This window comes from Eleutherodactylus coqui, chromosome 6 (assembly GCF_035609145.1).
Source record: "Eleutherodactylus coqui strain aEleCoq1 chromosome 6, aEleCoq1.hap1, whole genome shotgun sequence".
NCBI classification, from domain to species: Eukaryota; Metazoa; Chordata; class Amphibia; order Anura; family Eleutherodactylidae; genus Eleutherodactylus; species Eleutherodactylus coqui.
The window spans coordinates 146,699,668-146,720,693 of NC_089842.1; the positions used below are offsets into that span (position 1 = coordinate 146,699,668).

The 21,026-nt window shown below is 42.1% G+C and overlaps 1 protein-coding gene across 2 annotated transcripts in view; it reads right to left on the minus strand.

Moving 5' to 3' along the window:
• Positions 1-2,442: 2,442 nt before the first annotated feature.
• The window catches only part of TRPM4 (transient receptor potential cation channel subfamily M member 4), a 76,449-nt gene continuing 57,865 nt past the window's right edge, over positions 2,443-21,026 (minus strand). For both annotated transcript variants that reach the window (XM_066607900.1, XM_066607901.1), the window contains exons 15-25: positions 20,028-20,140; positions 19,706-19,804; positions 19,203-19,622; positions 17,300-17,432; positions 16,858-17,032; positions 13,040-13,208; positions 11,897-12,078; positions 10,382-10,514; positions 9,637-9,709; positions 7,616-7,718; positions 2,443-4,687 (exon numbers count right to left, since the gene is read on the minus strand). In XM_066607900.1, the coding sequence (XP_066463997.1) occupies positions 7,617-7,718; positions 9,637-9,709; positions 10,382-10,514; positions 11,897-12,078; positions 13,040-13,208; positions 16,858-17,032; positions 17,300-17,432; positions 19,203-19,622; positions 19,706-19,804; positions 20,028-20,140 (1,599 nt within the window). In that variant the 3' untranslated portion in view covers positions 2,443-4,687; position 7,616. The remainder of the gene's footprint in view (positions 4,688-7,615; positions 7,719-9,636; positions 9,710-10,381; positions 10,515-11,896; positions 12,079-13,039; positions 13,209-16,857; positions 17,033-17,299; positions 17,433-19,202; positions 19,623-19,705; positions 19,805-20,027; positions 20,141-21,026) is intronic.

Genomic DNA, 21,026 nt, shown 5'->3' on the forward strand with positions numbered 1-21,026 from the left:
GTTCTATTTTGGTCCATATTGTGTATAAACATAGCAAATAGTAAACTTATTTAAATTAATTGCCCATTGAAATCAATGAAACCATGCTTGTGCACAAATACGCACGACACGCATGCACAAAACAATGCAGTAAAATATGCACAAGCACGCGCAAAAATACAATGCTCATCGCACAAATGCACTTACGCCGTGTGACTTTTTTCCTTTTTTAGATTTCTCACACCATGTATTCCCTTTCATTTGAAACGTTCACTTATCTTCACCACGCTGCTGCGGCTGAGGCTACATTCACATGAGCACAAAACCCACGGGAATCTGAACTCCATTCTAATTGGAATCATACACCAGAGTGATGCTGCGAAGGAAAAAATTGCTGCATGTCCTATTTTTTTTACATTCCTTCCGAATGCATCGTCCATTGTTTTCAATGGGGCAGTTAAATATATCTTATTTGCAGTGTGCGCACAAGTGCGATGTGCCGTCTCCCAAAAAATCAATGGTAAACAAACACTTGCTGATCCTCTGATGCACACAAAACAGGAACCGGAGGATCTCAGAGCTTGCCTGGGTGAATGTAGCCTAAGGGCCCATTCACAAGGGTGTATTTTGTCCCTATTCTTAGACCCCATTTACACTGACAGATGATCGCTCAAAAGTCGATTAAACGATAGTTTGAGTGACAGTTTTGAGCGATCACCTTTGTATACTTTGTACTAGCTAAGTAACTACTATAGAATATGCAGCCGGAGCAGGACACAGCTGTGGCCACTAATAGAACAATACAGCTGTTTTGCATAAGCAAACAGCTGTATTGTTCTGCAAGTTTTCAGCCCATTCTCTGCTGTGAATTCACAGCAGGACACAGGCATAGAGAATCTTATCAGCACTGTGATAACAGCCGGCTGCACTGCTAACAGCTGATCCCTCAATTCAAGAAAACTTGAAGGCAGTGATCAACGACTCGTGCACGAAAACTGCACAATTTCAGTGCATTTAGACGCAACGAGAAAAATCGCTCAAAAGATGGAGATTCTCGTTGTGTCTAAATGGGCCATTACTGACTGAATATTGACTAATTATGTATAATAAACGTACATATGAATACACCAATTTAATTCCAACAATAAACCACAGCATTTTGGCCTGCAGCACAAACCAAAATTGCCCAGTAAAGTCTATGGAAGTAAAAAACAAACAGATGTTATATGTTTGTTTACTGTGTTTACACCAGAAGAGAGCGGAAAAAAGAATAATGACATCAATTGGGCTGTCACACGTTTTTTTTTTTTTGCGTGCATGAAAAACGTAATAGATATCAATGCAACACAAACGTAAAAAAAGTGTATGTGCACCAAAAATGCACGCACACCGTGAAAACGATGCATTTTTCACAGAGTAAAATAGCATCCCCCGTGTAAATGGGGCCGTAATGACATAGAAAGCACACAATGGAATATAAATGGAGCGGTGACTTCAGGTTGCAGTTGTCACTGCTTCACATAGACAGCATTTCCTTTTTTGCATATGTTCTTTAGCTGATGACAGTGGAACAGTCTCCTTACTAAATTATTCATTAATGCAAATTTCCCTACACGGCTACTTGGGCCAGATTCAAATTTACCAGAAGAATGAACACTTTGTCCCAGCGCCATAGTCACCAGCGCTCAGCCTGCCAGAGGAAGCGAAGGGGAAATGCATATATTGCTGTAATGATCTGGTCAGCAAGCATCGTGTCATTGGCTCATACATCTAACTGCTCCTTATACATTCTGCAGAACTACCATTTGGAACACTTAAAGCTCAGTGTCCACGGATGGATTTGATTTGCAAAATCCACGCGGGTGATCCGCAGTTCAAGCCGCCCATGGAGAAGCATGGGGCGTCCGCACTTCATTTAAAATCAAATCGGCAAGAGTGAAATGAAGTGCGGACGCCACGTGTGGATAATAAATCGCAGCATGCTCCATGGATGTGGCTCCATTCATCTCTATGGGAACTTAGGATCCGCAGTCCATCCGCAAATACATTTGCGGATTCACTGCGGAGTTGATGGTTAAAATAATTTAGAGAGTTGGGGCCCCTCAGCCATCTTTTTTCAAAACGAAATTACCCAGAGAGTTTATCAAAATTGGGATAGTGTAGTCCACCCATTCCATGCATTACTTTAGTTGCCTGCTTTTTGTATCTGCTCAAGCTCTGATATGTCCTTCTTGAGTACCGGTGCCCAAAACTATACACAATATTCCATGTGTGGTCTGACCAGTGACTTGTGAAGAGGAAGAACAATGTTCCTGTCACGTGCCCCCAAACCTCTTTTGATGCACCCCATGATCCTATCTACCTTGGCAGCAGCTGCCTGACACTATTCCATCGCAGGACAAGTGAATTAGTTTCAATTACCCGAGGCAGTACAATTATTGTATTTGTTCTAAAGACACAAAACACATTTTAAAATTCTTTATTTTTATTGATAAAGAGAAAACATCCTGACCCTTTACAAACCGTCCAGGATGTTCAGGCCGTTGTAAATGCACACATTTTCTTTAAGAAAAAGAATATAAAAAACACAATAATTCTATATCATCATAAATATAAAGTAGTAGTACTCAGTACCACTGAAAGCAGTCATACTAATAAAATTACATGGCTCACTGCTCGGTCTCTACATTTTATCATCAGCCGACATCCATGATATCAGGAAACACAACTCTTGTACACCAACAAAGGCTGGTCTCACTCGGCCAAAATATGGTAGCAATTTACCTTCTCTCTATTACTGCCGCAACTTGAAAACTCCGGCGGTTCTACTAACTAAGCTTTAGTCACAGTGGGGATATTGTTCATGTGTTGCGGCCGTAATACAGGGATTATAAATAGTCATGTTATGACCTTCTGAAGCCGACATAATATGTACTTTTACGAAAATCTGATTATATTTGCAGGAGGTAATAAAGATAAATGAGGTGTTTGAGTTGAGAGCAGAGAAGGAGCTTGACAGTATAGTTTGCCCAGAGCTGTATGTTTGGTCATCTGACAGATTGGTTGCTTGGGAAGTTCACATATAGTGGATTTTGGTGCGGATTGCACCATTTGGTGCAAATGTTGCCATAGATTCACAACAGATTTCACTTTTTCAACTGAAAGGGTGAAGTCTGCTGCAGATCCATGTCAAAATTTGCATCAAGATACACACCAGTGGTGCAGATTTAATGCGGAATTTGACAAATTTTAGTCTGGATCTTCTGTTGCAGAAAATCCGTACCAATTCCGCTACGTGTGAACGCACTGTTAAAGAACTTTTATATAGCAACTAGGCTATATTACATTGCTTAAAGCAACCATAAAGTTTTGGGACAAGATTGAAATGGGGTGTATTAGCAGCAGGAGTTGTTCTCTGAAAGCCCTCTGATCTGCTAGCTCCAGGCTATCCAAGATAGCTGCAGCAATTTTCTAACTACCTAATGCATGCTGTGCACAGCTCTCTGATTGGCTAGAGCTGATAATGTGAGGAGCTATGACCAATCAGAGAGCAGGTACAGTGCAACGGTAGTCTAACATTACCAATACACTGTGGGGATTAGGTAGTCTGAAGACTGGAGCATCAGTCATCGGAGATGGCCAAAAACGGGGCCTGAAACCAGGGTATCGGAGAAATAGCAGAGAAGAACCACTGCAAGTATATACCCCTTCCCTCTGGTCTTGATATAGAATTTTGTCCTGAAACCAGAAAGTCATTTTAAAATGAAATGCTGTCAGCAGAAATGAGGAAGAACAACTTTACAACCAGGCTTTTACCATCTCAGCTGATAGAAAGGTTGTACTGAGCATGGAGGGATCAGGGTAAAAAGAGGGCTACTGCCCTCAAGTCAGAGGCAGTAAAGGCAATGTTCAGTAATGTTCCTTTTTTCTGGTCTAACATTGGGCATGGTGAGATGCAACAGAACTTAGGGCAGTACAAACTCTTGGGTAAGTGTACAAAACATTGTATGCAAGTCCTATGCTAATTAATGGAACCTGTGCTTGATCCTTGATGGGCATCTAATGGTTGCCCGAGCAATTGTGCTACCCAGTGAGCAATTCTGTCTTCCCATGCCCCAAAACCAGAATGGAGCAGAAAAGTATGCTCACACAACCCTTTTAAAGATTAAATGCAGGGTCTACAAAACAAGACGAGATACTGTAAGTGTGGTCTAAGGCATCGTGTTAACCTGGCTCAAATGTATTACAGCTTTGGCGACTGGTAAGGAGCACATGGCCATTCTCACCAAGGGCCTAGACCATTTTCAGTACTTGCTAGCGGTATGAACCAGATTTTTCTAAAAAAAAAAAAAAAAAAAAAATTTTGCTCCTGGTTAAATAATGGTTCAGCCTATAAAAAGCTGCAGCTACCGTGTTAGGCAATGGATGAAGTAATTAAAGGCAAATCAGCCTGTGCTCATCACAAAATTATTTCATCATATTTACACATTGTACTTGAAGCATTAACTCACTCGGAATGAAAGGAATGAGCTCCAGTAGAATGAATATGACAACAGATAAATAACGGGTGCTTAAAAGTGTTTACAATGAGGCCCCTTCTGCTCAGCCGTGAAGGAGTAAAGTGTAGGCCACAAGGCAGGTAGTGGTGTTGTCCATCATATTGGCAGTAAATCATATAAGTGTTTCACAGAATGTGGAGTCCTTCCACCTAGAATGTGAAAAAAGTTTAAAATTTAGAAATTAGATATTTTATAGAATGTGTTAATAAAGTTGTCTTTTATACAGGCATTAATCATGTCAAACACTAAGAGAAAAGGCTGAATGTCCACGTGCGGATTTTATTTATAAAATTCGCACGTGGCCCCCACACGGGAGATCCGTGTATCTTGCTGCTCATAGGGATGCATTTACATCCGTAGGGCAGCTAAAAGCATACAGATGGGATTTCTTCCTCGCGTGCGGGTCACATGCACAGGAAGAAATCGCAGCATGCCCCATTTTGCTGCGGGTCTTTCATACGGACGTCTTCCGCGGCTTCCATTGAAAGCCATCCGTATCCGCAGCACACCTGCAACTGTATTTCTGCTGTGCTGCGGGAAAGCAGGCTTCAAAAAAAAAAAAAGAAATAATGTGCACGCCGCATGCGCGCAGCATGCTGCCAGCGGGCCAAGCACATCCGCCGGGCCGAAGATCTGGCTGCGATTGAGGGGAGATCTGCAGCGTCCAGACAGGTATTGGATTTTATGGCCTCATGTCCGCGGGGCAGGAGGGACCTGCTGCGGGATTCTACATGGAGAATCCGTGCAGGCCCGAATTTCCCCGTGGACTTGAGGACAAAGACTGCAGCTGCATCTCCCTCTTCCCCTTCTTCCCATCTCCTATTTATTTTTTACTTTAAAGGTAGATTTTCGTTGACGGAGGAGGCTTTTGCCAGCCGCTGGAAGCTATGTGCTGGTATAGATTTGCGCTATAATTTAGGACAGTTTCTAGAGAAAATTATAGTAAATCTGTTTGGCCACAAGAGGCCTGGTCACCTTCTCTAAGTCCAATACCCTTTTTTGTTTTTCTTTAAAGCAGCGAGATCGGCTAAAAAATGTAAATTGTCACCTAACTTTGCGGATAGTCATAATTGCATGAAAAAATTGTGACTATTTCATGCCTGAAACCTGATAAAACACAACTGTATTTTCATTAATTGCTGAATTGTGAAAAAAAAAAACCTAAAAACAATTGTATACAGTATATAGCTATATGGTCTGTCCTACTTCCTAAACTAGGACAACTCGTTAAATATTATATCACATGCAATGCAGCACAATTTACAGATGGCATCTTTACCTAGAGGGTCTGGATCAAGATGATTAAGGCCACCTGCATACGGGCTGCTCAGATTCCACATGTGGAATCCTGTAACGGAATCTGGCCCTTGCAGCAGCGGCGTCCGCGCATACCTGCTTTCCTTTCTCTTCATCTGTATTGCGGATGGTCCACACGGCTTGCCATCTAATATGCGCAGTACAGATTTTTCTTTTCTTTTTAAGTACTGCTTTTCCCTAAGGGGCAACATGGAATCCCCAACCTTTCCGCAATGCCAATTGCAGAAGGGGCGCGGGTTGGACGGCTTCCATTGACTTCAATAGAAGCTGTCCGCGTGGAATCAGTGCAAAATTGAGCATGCTGCGATTTTTTTCCTCCGCAAGCGGAAACCCTAATGCTGGGGAATGTATATAAAGATGGTTATTCCCATTTCAGCAAGCTATCCCTTATCCACAGAATAGGGGATAACTTGCTCATCAGTGGGGGGTCCAATTTACCAATCCCGAAATTTCCTGAATGTCCTGAATTTCTGGTAGCGGAGGCCATGCATGCACACCTCTGCTTCATTCTCTTGAATGGGACCACTGAAGATAGCCAAGTTCAAGCTCTCAGATATGTTTAGAGCAATAACTGAACTGTATGGACTGGAGTCATGTATGTGTGACCTACACTGACAAAACTTTGGATGTCTCGGGGGCTGAAATCTTGGTCATTGGGGTTCCCAGCAACTTTCCTCTGTCCTGTGGATTGGGGATAACTTGCTGAGATAGAAATAACCCTTTAAGCTCTTCACTGGATTCATATATCTATTGTGTAATAAGGCCAACAGGAGATGTGGACCCAGTGGATCACTAAGGGATTTGGCTTTGGGCTAAATCACGTCATGGAGTCTAATGCTCACGCCCAGAGCAAAGGGGGAAGGTTCCTCATCAAGACTGGGATACAATGACCAGCAATGTCTAAGCCATTCTTAATATACATTCTCTCTCCCCCTATTAGGGAGCTGTTAGATTAGCTTTCTCATGCATTGAAAAAATGCACAAAAACTGCAATTGAAAACCGTGTGTAAAAATGCATGCATTTCTTTAAACACGCCTGTATTCTGTGATTTGCATCACTGAGAATCCTGTTTTCAGAACATGCATGTGTTTTTTCAAATACTGCGCAATTTTCACAGCAGAATTTGCTGTGGAAAATCTGCAGCATTTACAGTACAAGCCATGAGGACAAGATTTTTTTTTTAAAAACGGGAAAACTCTGTGTAGAATCCACAGTGTATTTGAAATATGCTCCGAATTCTAAATTCACAGCATGTCAATTTATGCTGCAGACCTTGATAGGGGATTTCAGCCTTTAAAATGCAAAAGGTTGAAACCTGGAGTCGATCCACGGCAAAACCCGCATGATTTATGTGCAGAACTGGCTCCTGTGGATTTTCTTCCCTTTTTCCACTGTGGAAAGTTGACTCGGCCTGATGTGAAGGCACTAGGTACCGTATTTTCCGGCGTATAAGACGACCCATTGAATGGCTGTGATTGGTTAATGCAGCGCAGGCTTTCATTGGCTGACGCTGCGCTGAGTTAGCCAATCAGAGCATTAGCTTTCTGGAGGCGGGGCATTCAAGCCCTGGATCCAGAAAGCAATGCTCTCAGTGTGATTTTTTTTTTCTACAGCGTATTCCCGGCGTGTAAGTCGACAGTTGGGGGTCTTCTAATACGCCGGAACATACGGTAGTTACTCATTTGCCTTGATATGTTCTATTAACATCTCTAGAAAATGTAAATCCTGATTGGGCTGTAAGCCCCCTTGTACCACTTACCTTACTTATGCACACACACAGGAGGCGGTTTGTCAGTTTTTGCCATGCCACTATGTTGAAGGGCCTCCACAATCCAGGAAAGTGCTTTTGCACAGTATTCCACCTGAAATACGTAATTCTCATGAACCCTCCATTCATGTATTGTTATGCGAAACAGATTTGTAATCTTGCACTGGCCCTAGGGCTTTTTTAATGGTGACTTAATGGAATTCTGCGCTGAGAGAGTTAATGTTAAATACACAAATGATGCCTTCATTTATCCTTATCTCAGTGGTTTCCTTGAATGAACTTGAGATCCTGGCTGGAAAGTTACAACACATTTGTGTGGAGTAACTGGAGAAGCCTGGCATACATTAACATTTAGTACTCCGCGCCAAGCTTCATTCTACCCCGAGCCTCAGGTCACCTTTCAGATACTATGATTCACACTGGATAATGGCAGGGGGCTTACATGGAGTTTAATTAAAGAGAGCCGACAACTAAAATAGTCTGTAGATATAGTTGTAAAAGGTTCCATCCTAAAGTTGTGTGTATTGTATACATATAGAAATTTCTTACATATAGCAAGTCTGCTAGATGTAGACAACCCATTGATAGAGAAGGGTGACTGCTGTGTATCTATTCAATGCCATAGACCAGACCTATTATGATTAAAGGGGTTGTCCCCCTTCTAGCTGCCTTGCAGCAGGAAGCAGACTGACACTGTACTGCAGGCTGAGTCCTATTGAACTGAATGGGCCTCCGCCTGCAGTACCAACTTGGGCCACTGCACAATGCATGGAGCTATCTGCTTCCTGCAGAAAAACAGCTAGAAAGGGGACAACAGATAAGTGTGTAGAAGTGAAAACCACGACTCACCTTTTAATTGTCCCACCACACTAGTTAAGTACCAAAAGCTTATGCAGCATTCACGTACTGTTAATCATTCATGTGACTGCTGCGGCCAATCGCTGTCCATGTATGTACGAATGGCAAGGGATTGTTAAGGCGAAGATTAGCTGCAGCAGTTACGTAAATGATGAATTGTGTGTGACTGCGTCAGGAGTTTCCAGGACATTTAGCCCCTTGGCAATGATTTTTGGGGGATTTTCATCTCCACTTTTCAAAAGCCATAACTTTTTTATTTTTCTGTCGACACGGCCGTATGAGGGCTTGTTTTTTGTGTGGCGAACTGTTGTTTTTATTGGTTCCAAACTTTTATTATTTTTTTTTTATGATAGTAGGGAGAGAAAACACATCAATTCTGCCATTTAAAAAACAAACAAACATACAAAAAAAACTTTACAGCGTTATTCATGCAGCATAGATCACATTCACAATACATTTTTTCTGCGAGTCGGTACAATTGCAACAATACCAAAATTATTAATTTTATTTTTTAGGTTTTTCCACTTTTCTGCAATAAAACCCTCTTTTTTGGAAATTGTTTTTCTAAAATCGCTACATTCAAAGCCTTATAACTAGAGATGAGCGAGCACGCTCGGATAAATCACACTCTCACTCTTTCCCCCCCCGCACCCTCCGAGCACGCTCTGACAAGAATGCAGTTACTCGAGAAGAGCAAGGCTCACTCGAGTAACTGACTTATCCGAGCGTGCTTGCTCATCTCTACTTAGAGCTCTGTCCATTGAAGAATAAAAACGTTATGTGAGAGCTTGCTTTTTATGTGGCGAGCTGTAGTTTTTTATGGGTACCCTTTTGGCATTAAGGGTTTTTTTTCTCTCTTTTACACACTTATCTGCTAAATTCTGGAAAATAGAGGAACACACCCTTAGTGGCCTAAAGGAATTGTCCAGGAGTAGAAAAACATGGCTGCTTTCTACCAAGAATATCATTACATCTATTCCATGGGTCTACTCTTGTATGGCGCTCACCTGCTTTGAAGTGAATAGAGCTGAGCTGTAATACCGCACACAACCCATGAATAGTAGTGGCGCTGTTTTTAGAATAAAGCAGCCATATTTTCCTAGTGTCAAAAAGCCCTTTGATCTTTTTGGCTATAGATATGCAATCACATGTACCTCCACTTCCAGTGCTTTAAATCTTCGGCTGTGTTCCTTGATCTCACAGAGTTGCTTCAATGCTGTATCAACCCTACAGTAATTAAGAAAGCTGTGACTTACAGATGAAAAGTTATTCAAACGTTAGTCAATGAGAGAAGGATTCATCATCAGCTGAGCTACTATACCAAGACATTTAGAAGACAACTAATTGGACCAATTTAAGGGACAAGCATACATATATATGTACATTAATACTTATTTTATATGGGATTATATACTGGACTTTTTTGTTTCATTAGGGTTGCAAAGGGGGGTGGACAAAATAAATTAAAAGGCACACAATCACAAAATAAAAGAAAATACAACAACCAGTAAAACAGAAAATGAGTAGATCTTAAAGGAACACTCCAGGCAAATGTGTTATGACTAGTGCAGGGCCTGAGGGCATGGAGCAAGGCACAAGGATTCTTTATGTTCTTTGTCCTTAAGTTCCTGTGTTCTGCACCACCTCAGTGGCTTCTGTATTAAACATAAAACAGTTGGGCAGATTTACATTGGACCAAATGCCACATTTTAAAGCCCATGCACTACTTTTTCCTAAGAGGATGTCAGCAAACAATGGCAGATATGGCCTAGCATGGTCCTAATACAATGGCAAACCCACCAGCAGAGTATGGCCTTTTGGTAAATCTGGCATACAGTTTGTACAGTGGACAGTCTCCTTACAATTAATTCTAGATTTAAGCAGGTATTGATAACTTACTTTTGGGATGTGCGCCTCAGACGCTCTGTGTCGCTGTCTCTTTTCTGCTTGGCTATATCCACCAAGTAATTCTCCTTTTGAACAGCTTCCCATGTAAGCATCCTGCCGTCTGCACCCTCCTCCAGCTTCAACACTAGAAACCAAATGTATCATTGTCAGCTATTAGCGAGTAGGGTTGGACAGGCTCACTAGAGGATCTAGCTATCGGCCAATGTTATGACATGATAATGGAACCCACCCTCAAAAAAAAAAAAAAAATCACTGAAATCTCAATTTCAACTTCTGATGAGACCAATGGAGGCGAAGATCTCTTCCAGTTCCACGCCTACATTCACTGTGAACAGGCAGTCATTCAAAGATGATCGACTGCCTGTTTATACTGAGCAAGAACTCACTCAAACAGTCGCAACAGTCTCAAAAAGAGACTACTGAGCAATACATGCTCAGTACCTTGTTGGGTCCCACATTTCCATGGGACAGCTATTGCCCAAAATTACTAATTTGAGCGATTTTTCGGCTCACAGCTGTCCCGTGTAAAACTAACCTAAACCTTTTTTGTGTTGAAGAGCTGTTATGAATTTAGCTCTCCTCCCTGACCGATATCATTGGTTCAGACCTTGTAGTGTGAACTCCCCAATGCCATAATCTTGTCAATTCCATTCTTCCATATGAAAAAAAAAATTGTGTATAAAAATAGAAAGCGCCCAGATAAATTTCCCAAAATCTGGGGAACATGGTATGGCTGATCAACCCCAGCTCTCACACAAAACACATTTCAGCATGACCCTTTTTGACCCTTCCAGGTACCACTTAACATATTCTTTCTTGTTAAAGGCTATGGCCGAATGCACACGAATGGGTCGGATTCCGGCTGCGAGATCTCGCAGCTGGAATCCATCCCTGTGCCCCAGCGGTGGTCCTCACGTAACTGTCTGCTGGCTTCGTGTGCATTCGTCCTCTGTACTGCGGATGTGCCGGCCATCGCACCACCGCAGTACAGTGTGTGACGCGCCGTTTCTAGGCAGTTAACGCCGATCCTGTGGCCTGTGTGTATTGCTCACTGCGGACAGGCCGTGGGACGGACGGCTTCCATTGACATCAATAGAAGCCCTCCGTGCGAGGCTCATACCAAAACAGAAGATTTCCGCTCGTGGGTTGGAAAAAGCGATTTCACATAACAGGTCTATGGGCAGTATTTGATGCAGGATCGGCAGCTCTGTATCCTGCAGTGCAAGTACACCCGTGTGCATTCGGGCTCTGTCGGATATGTAATCATAAGCTATTCTCATCTTTGAATTCTGTTACATCCAGTTTTGTTACTGAGTAAACGATTTGTTATGGCGTTTTATTTCGCAATAAAACAAGTTAAAAAAAATATGTATAAGATTCGTTTGATGAGCGCCAGAGTTTTAACACTTGCATTGCCACTTTTGGATCATTTTATATAAAAAAAAAAATTAAAAAAAGAAGATAAAATGCTGGATGTTTCTATTGTATTTCTTAACGAACACTTACTGAAATGTCTTATCTTCTGAGACTGCACCTTGCGGATCCTGCGCTTAATAAACGTGTGAATGTGGCTGATAATGATGAAGGGCGGGGCAAGTGCTGGGCGATTGTGATATTCGACTATCAGATTGTATCGCTGGAATTTCCAGTAGATATCACTGTTACCCTGGACTTTGGAGAAGGTGTAGCTGATGAGGTGAGAAAGAAGGCAAAGAGATCAGCAGAACATCACATAAATCAGACTCAGCAAGGCAGCAAACACATTGCATGTATACAGAGGCGTAAATTGAAGCTTCTGGGCCCCGCTGCAAAACCTGTAACAGGGCCCCCAACTATAATGCTTTATTCATAGTACTGGGCTCCCAATATGGAGAAGAGAGGCCTTATGGGCCCTCTAAGGCTCCTGGGCCCGGGTGCAACCGCATCCCCTGCACCCCCTATAGTTACGCCCCTGCATGTATATGTACATAGTATATCTGCATACATTATACTCTATATAGAATATGCACAAAGTGCACCATGCCCTCTTTCAATTTGGATTATACACCAACCGGTCCTTTCTTTGCAACTCCAGTACAGCAACAATGTAACTAGGACCCTTCCAGCTCCAGTAGATGGAACAATAGTAAGTAACATTTGAGTAGGGGAAAAATGAGACCCCGCTGAATCAAAAGTAGAATTAACAGGTTTTTTTTGTGTGGATGTAGATATAGGTATAAATTCAATTCAAAATGTCCAGAGGATTTCCTCTCACAGGACACACATGGAGACAAGGTCCCATTCATCTTGTATAGCAATCAAAGAAATACACCGTGAGAAGAAGTTTGATTTCTAAATGCTTTATAATTCTATTCCCTCTTTTCTTGTGAGAGGTTGCGCTCTGGCTGGTTTCAGTAAAAAGTGTGGTAACACAGGCGTGCCTTCTTAAAGCGGAAGCAGGATGTCCCCGGAAGTGTCCTGCTATGTTACCACGCTTGTTGCCGAAACCAGCTGGAGCACAACCTCTCTCAATTAAGGAGTAATCACGAGCACTTGGAGGACTATCTTTGGAATTACCTGTATTTCATTGAGATAAAGCATTTGGGAATCTAGCTTCTTCACACAGTGTATTTTTTTGGGAGATATAGGTCTATACATTTCATTAGTTACCTGAACATGGCAATGAGAAGATTCAGCAGCAGGATATTTGCAACAAGTAAGAAGACGACAAGCAGGAAGATTACCAGCCAGTTGGCAAATGTGTTGACACATGGGGGAGCCAGTCCACTCAGGATGACATCAGGATCATCTGAGCAGGTTTCATTAACCAGCTTTCCAGCTATGGAGTAATGGAGACAAAATTATGTGATGTGGAGGATAACAGAAGGAAAAACAGTAGTAGAAATATTGTATTAGGACCATCCATGGTGGGTATATAAAGTACTACTGGAGTACAACCAAATCATTTGGCTCTTTAAAAGAAGAAATTCAGTTTAACATGATCTGCCACTGCCTAAGACCTGTATATAGAGTCGGACATTGATTCGCAGGAATGCTGCTCCAATAGGTGGCGCTGCAGGGGTATTGTTCCATCTTCCTCTTTTGCATACATCTCCCAGAGGAGCATGCATGGCCTTGTAAGTCTTCTTACTCACCTCCTATGTGCTTTCCTTAAGGAGAGAGGATACCCCTCACGACCCAGGTCATAGGTCTCTCACTAGCCAAGCCAGGATCCTACTGCACATTAATGAGGGGCAACAACCCCGGAACAGCTGTCTGTTTATGGATTCTGGCTTGGTTTTCAACTCCCAATCATTGTTCTAAAGACCTGTATAAAGGGTCGGACATTGATTTGCAGGAATGCTGCCATCCAATAGGCGACACTGCAGAGGTATTGTTCCATCTTACTTATTAGCTCGGAGGCATGCACAGGGTCCAAAGGAGTGATTTTGGTGGAAGGCGGCAAAACAGGAGGCAAAGGAATAAAGCTTACATTTCTCTTTAATAAATACAGTAGATAAGGTCCGTGGTGCTAGATGTGTTGACAGCCAGGGGCTGCCCACGCTGGGGATGTCGGACTCCGTTACAGGGAACCTTGTATGAACCTAACAGATCCCGCACGTTTTACACGTATGGGCCTCTTCTCCCTAGACAGGCATGCTTTGACAGCTGTCTTGTAATGTGTATGCCAATATTGAATTGTATACCTAGTTATGGAATTGTGCCTCTTTCTTGTTTAAGTATGATTTCTTTGTGTGGAAAAATTCTCTAATAAAAATAAAATTATAAAAAAGAAAATATACAGCAGATAATGTGTTTTGAGGCAAAATGCATCCTGTAGTAGCACCTGTTTGTAGAGAAAATACAATTTGTAAGGTCATTTCCCTACTAACACGTGCTAGGTGTGCCTGCTAGATGCTGAGGTTTGAGGACCTTCTAGGGTTGAAGGAGCAGTTGCTTATTCCTCACACTGGAACAAAAGGTGCCAAGAACTTCTCTCTTGCACAGGACATTCATAAGCAGCTGTGAAAGGACATAGTCAGTGACATCCTAGGTCAACAGCAACAAGTTTGTATCTGGAATCAGTATCTACGAGCGTAAGAGTGTCTATGTCACAATGAAATGACACAAACTTCACAGCATTGTACTTTCATGTTGGATCAATAAACCCATGTAAGAATACTTCCCCCCCAACTGCTTTTTTTGGCCACATTTTTTCAAGTTATCTGCATCATTTTCCCATATGTGGTTCCCTCTACCAAATTCCACATAGAATCAATTGATTCTAGATAATCAACAATAGTGTTGCTTATGTTGATCGGACGGGCAATAAGATCACCCCGATTTTCGCAAAATCAAATCACAGTCCGAACCAATTATTTAAAAAAAACAAAAACGAATTTTCCATAACACCTGCTGCAGAGGTCAGTGTGCAGCCAACGCACCTTGTATATAGCAGCAGACAGACAACATATGCTTTAGCATGGGGAACATTGCAAGTCTCCATTTGTGGCCTCAGACACCATTCAAAGTCACCAGTCTGGCTATTATGAGTTATTTGCAGACATTACGCAGCTAGCAGTGGGGTTTTGAAAATTCAATTATGCTGCGCCAAATAAAGACAGCTCACAAAGATACAAGCTACACTCTGGCCTTCTCCTCACACATCATGCCACCCAAGGATTGCAGCTTATTTACTTGGCGATGCTTTGTTAATATAAAACAAAAAGGAAACCAAAACAGGGAAACTATAAATACACACGTCAGCGGCCTCAGACAGACATCGCCAGTCCGGCCACTACGAATTATTTGCAGGCTTATGCAGCTAGCACTGGTTCTCTGCAAATTACACAGTTAGCTGATAAGTTACATAAAACTACACTAAAATATGAACCAAAAAATAAAAAAAATGACAAAAAATAAATAAGGAAACAAAAGCAAGCAAAGGGTAAGAGACATGTCGGCGGAGGTGGTAGAGGACGGGCCAAGCTGGCATTTCAAGCGGCTCCCACTAAAGCACATGTGTCAAACACAAGGCCCGTGGGCCGAATCCTCACATGGATGTACTCCAACATGGCGTTGGCCCCTTTGACTTCTGGGTGTCTAAGTTGGACTAGTGGCCAGAGCTTGAACAACTTAGTTTAGAGGTTCTTGCCTGCTCCACTGCAAGTATGCTATCAGAAAGGGTGTTCAGCATAGCTGAGGGAGTGATAACTGACAGATGTATCTGCCTGTCAACAGACAATATGCGTCATCTGACATTTGTAAAACTGAACCAGTCATGGACTTCCCCCACTTCTGCACACCCATGGTAGATCCTACTGGCAATTTGTACTCACATATGACTGAGCATAGATTTGTATCAAAGACCACATTGAGCCCGCAAGGTGCTGCTGCTGCTCTCAGTCTCCCGCTTCTGCCAGGTTTCTTCTTCCTACTTTTCCCCCAACTTAAAAATATGTCAATATTGAAATACAGAGCTACATCTCTCATGTTTCCACCAGGAGCACACTCAGCCCTCAGGCCGCCTGCAGACGAGCAGGTCGGATCCGGCAGCGAGAATTCTAGCCGCGCGATCCGACCCCAACGCCTGCAAGGACGAGCACGTACTCACCCGCGCCTGGTGGCCCCGGCTCTTTCATGTGCCGGCTGCCGCGTAGCCGGCGCATGCGCAGACCGGAGCCGGCGGCCAGGTGAGTGCTTGCCCCGCAGAAAATTAGGACATGCCGCAGTTTGTTTGCCGCGCGAGATTTCGCGCGGCCAAACCGCGGCCGTCTGCATAGGAGTGCGTATTTTAATGCACTCCTATGCAAACTTTCAGCGGCAGAAATCCCGCAGGAAATCCCGCGGCGGGATTTCCGCTCGTGTGCAGGCGGCCTCAAGGTGCTGTTTCTGCTGCTCTCTTTCTTCTGCTTCTGCCATGTTTCCTTCTCCCAAAATGAAGATTTTCTAGCTCTACAGCTGCTCCTTGGAGCAGGCCTGTGCTTGAATGTTGTGTTCACCTGGCATAATGTCTCCTTGTAAAATGTATGACCTTTCTTTTACAACAAGCAGCTGTCTACCTTGGTGCAATCTTTGATCTAGGAGACCCTATGTGGGCCTTCTTTTGTTTTCAGTCACACCTGTGTGCTACGATTGACCCCTACACCACTGTACACCATTTTTACCAATTTCCGGGGAGGGGCACAGTGTCCCCCAGATGTTTTGTTGTATTCCCATACAATTTGGGAGGCCTTGGCTGGGTTGGGGACCTTCTGGAGAGCAAATTAGTGAATCTGATTTTTACTTCCATTGACTTTAATAAGAGTCGGAATTGACTGTCCCGATTCACAATATTTTTGCGAAATTGGCTTGATACCGACACAAACCAATTATACCACTAATTGCTCATCACTAGTCAACAACATACTGAAAGACACAACATCACAGGTTGTGGTGGCGGTATTCGTTTATAGGCATGTCTATAGGGGCATATAATTGTCTCTTACCATCCATCTTATCTAGCTCAATCTGACCAAAGATTTGCAGGTAAGGTCTGTAGAACACTCGGCGGAAAATCCAGCCCAGCCGTGTATCGTTGGGGTGTAGGAGGCCTTCTGTGGCAACTCCATATGCAATTAGCCAGACGCCAAGAAAAAACAAGAAGAAGAAGACATCTTTCATCTGTGAAGAATGGTAGAAACAAAGTGTTATTCACATTCTTGGTAAGGAAATACAATTCTGGAAATAAATAATTATATATAGACAAAAGAAAGAAAAACACATCAATTTGGCATCCACAACCTTGCTTTGGCCTCTTATGGACATGCCTGCAACTAGATGTGGTCAACAACAAAAAAAAAAGATAGAGAATATTAGGAGGTTATGGAAGAAAGATGGAGGGAAAAGATGTCCTGTTCCCTTGTTCGATACATTTACACCTTCACTTACCATCTTTCTGACAATAATTATTTTGGGTCCCAGCTGTTTGTTGACTGCAAAAATGTGAATAAGTCGAAGAGTAAAAACCATGAAGTCAAAGCAAAGGATGGTCCGTCCAGACTCATAGAGGGTGTCCATCATTCTGTACAAAGAAATACAGATATTAACTTTGATGTTTTTGGTTGAGTAGTGGGAAGATTTCTTTTTCATTGCTATATGCTAATAGTATGATCCACCTAAATAACAGTAGGAGCAACATGCACTATTTTGATCTGGTCCCCAACCTCTTGAAGGTCAAAAGCCACTTTCAAATAAAGTTATTGGGCTGCACTAAAAATGAAAAAGTTATTGAAATGTATAACTAAAGTTATCTTACTCTTATACAAGTCTTAAATAAGGTTTTGACTCAGGGACCAAAAATTCTAGTTCTGCCATGTCATCCATAATGCCACTAGTGCACAATATATGTATCTGTCAACACCTAGGAAACCACATGGTTGAGTAAAACCTGTCTATGCTATGCTAAAGTAGCTGTGTTTGTTCACTAAAGAACATTTGAAGTGGTAGAATACAAATTGGTCAAAAGTTAAAGGGCTGGGCTAAGGCATGCAGGACCCTTCTGTCCAGTGAATGGGGATATATGGATATAAACCAGCACCAAGTTTGTGGGCTGAATTTAATTTTTGCTTGACCAGGAAAGGTTTGGTAGGTATGAAGGAGAGAGTGGGCCTTTTCTCCCATTTCCCATATCCAGTTTAGGGTGAGAATGCTATTAAGCTTTCGATTTCAGGCAGCAGAGTAAAAAATGGTCATTACTGCTCCGTATGAACTGGTTTGCTTCATAGCTAGCCACAATTAAGTGTATAAGAAATTTGTTCAATAAAATTATAGTGGGATCACAGACATCACCAAGATTATCCTCTCACATACATCTATAACTTATCACAAGATTATTTTGACTCAATTTCTTATTTAAGCATACAGTGGTAATAACCAACTAACCTAAAGCTAGCTATAAGACAATGTACCTCCTGCAACTTGCACTTCACTCTAATCAATTTAAAAAAGAGCAGAGATTTCTGTTAGTTATCTTCTGGCACCACAAAGTATTAGACATACTGAAATCCACCAAATTGTACCATAAAGAGACAGTCAGGTGGTGTCCATGCACATTAAGCCCCATTTACACGCAATAATTATTGCTCAAACAATGTCTTTTGAGCGATAAATCGGTGCGTGTAAATACTACAATCGTTTGCTTTTTGTCCGAATGATGATTTTTAGTTGAGTTTAAAATCCATCATTTGGCCAGAGAGCTGATAGCAGGGACAGCATGCTGTGTTCTCCACAGGAGCGCTGATAACATTTTATACAGCTGCAGTCCCGTGACAGAACAAAGGGGTTGTGTGCAGATAACAGACCACCTGCTGTTCTCTACTTACAGCTTAGGGAGGCTCATTTACATGCAAATGAATGTAATAAGCTGCTAATGGGCATTAGTGCCCATTAGCAGCTTATGTAAAATGATCGCTCAAACTATCATTCTCCCTATCTTTTTGATGAATTTTGAGTGATCCTCTTTGCGTGTAAATGGGGCTTTAGAGTGTGGGTTGATCTATTCAATTTTGATGGGCTCTGCCGAAAAACCATTGAAGTGTAAGCTAGAGACAGAACAAATTATGCCTTGATTGTGATAGCATTGCATAGAAAGTTATCTTAACCCATTAAAAAGCCATAGTTCTCTTATCTTCACACAAAAAGAAATTGTAAAGTAATTCAAAGTGTAAATAAACCACCCTGATGACACAGCATGCCATGATATCACATTGAGTTAAGAGTCAAGCTAAAGAATAACCCGTATATATATAAATAAATCAATTCCAAATCCTGTTCAGTTTGGTAAGTTAAATACCTGCAGATAACTCCAATGATGAAGAGCAGCAAGGCCGTGATGTCAACATGGTTCCAGGAGTCCTGTAAGTATTGCTTGACCTTCTGTGTTACTGGCATGGATCCAACAAAGAAACTTTGCCGGATTTCTTCACAAACCATAGTGAAAACCCAAAAATATAGGATAATCTCTGAAGTGGCAGGACCGTCTGGTGGCCTTTTAAAGTCCAGGAGAAGTACATAAGAGAACAGGAAAAGGAAAGTAAAGTACATGACAACATTGCCAAAGAACGCAGTCACAGGGGCGCTCCAAAACTGTTTCCAACGACGCATCCATCGTGGCCGTGGCTTCTGTTTAGTGACTTCATGGAGTCCAGCTTTTGTATCAGATGTCTTGCCAGGCTTGAGCAGTGCAAGTTCATTCTTTTCCTTCATTTCCTCGCTGATTATTAACACGACACAATATGCATTAATACAAGAGGATAAAGAATACTGCTCATCATTAAAAATTCTAATTTCACATACCATTCCATTATTTCCGCCACGGTAGTCTTTATATCAATATCCAAGCTGTCCATCTCAACTCTATTGTTGCCTTCAATTCCATTTTCGGGCTCAAAACTTCTATTAAAAAAATATACAAATTAAAATTTGATTTTTAAAAAATGATGGACCAATAGAATCTAAGCCCTGAAATTGGGAATAACTCATGAACATTTACAATAGTGGAGTCATGGCCCCTTCCCTATTGCACGCCACCTGCTGCTGCGGATCTGCTGCCCGCCAATGACTCGCCATTGCAAATCAATATGTTCAGGTCGGAGAAAATGTGGACTTGGCTACTTACTTGAATTTGATAAGACTAGTATAAATGAGAGGAGGGCAGAAGAATGTCAGCACCAATGCCCATACGGGTGTGTTTTGCGCCATTTGTCCCCACCAGTTTTCTGTTAACATGGACTGTGGAATAGAAAGGCACCATCATTACATGGGCTTCAATAACAAAAAACATCTCTAACCTTCAAACCTCAACTCGTGATCATGGTTTAATAACGTATCCGCGTGACTAAAAGAATCATTAAAAGGCATTTGGTTCAAGTGTTAATTCTATGTCATGTCAATGCAATGTAGCTGTTACACTATATATCTGTGATGTTGTATTACTATACCACCTTGGGTATTGGTTGCTGGGTTGGCGGACTGATCTTCAGCAGCACCGCCATGCCTATGTAATATGTGATGTAGGTGTCCAATGAAATTCCATATGCAAGATGGACACATTTGGTGACCTCAGTCAAGTGCTCTGGCTGCTGATTGGCTGCATGCTGACCTCTGCAGCAGGCATTATGGGATATTTGATTTTCAACAAAATCGTTGCATGTCCTATTTTTTTGTGTTCCCACGAAATGCAACGCCATAGTTTTCAATGGGACAGTCAAAGCACATTCCACACCGTGCGATGTGAGGTTTTTCATTGAAAGTCAACACTTTTCGATCCTCTGACACGCGTGAAACAAGCGCAGGAGAATCGCAATTTCACAGAAGTGCTGCAAGGTGTTTTTGCATGAAACCACCTCACATACGTGGGTAAAATACGTTGACAAGCGCAATACTAGCCTGGGTTTCTCGGCCTGATATTACACTTGCCCGTGTGATTGCAGCCTTAGATTCTAGAAACTATTCAAGTGTGTTCTGGAACATTCAAGCAATAGCAGCACTTTGAGTGAACTGCAATCACCAAGCTTCAGTGCCTTATGAGAGTTGTAACCAACAGGCATATTGTAACTCTGTATTTTGAGAAAGCAAAAAAAAAAAAAAGTTACATTTTATGCTCTAACCTAATTTA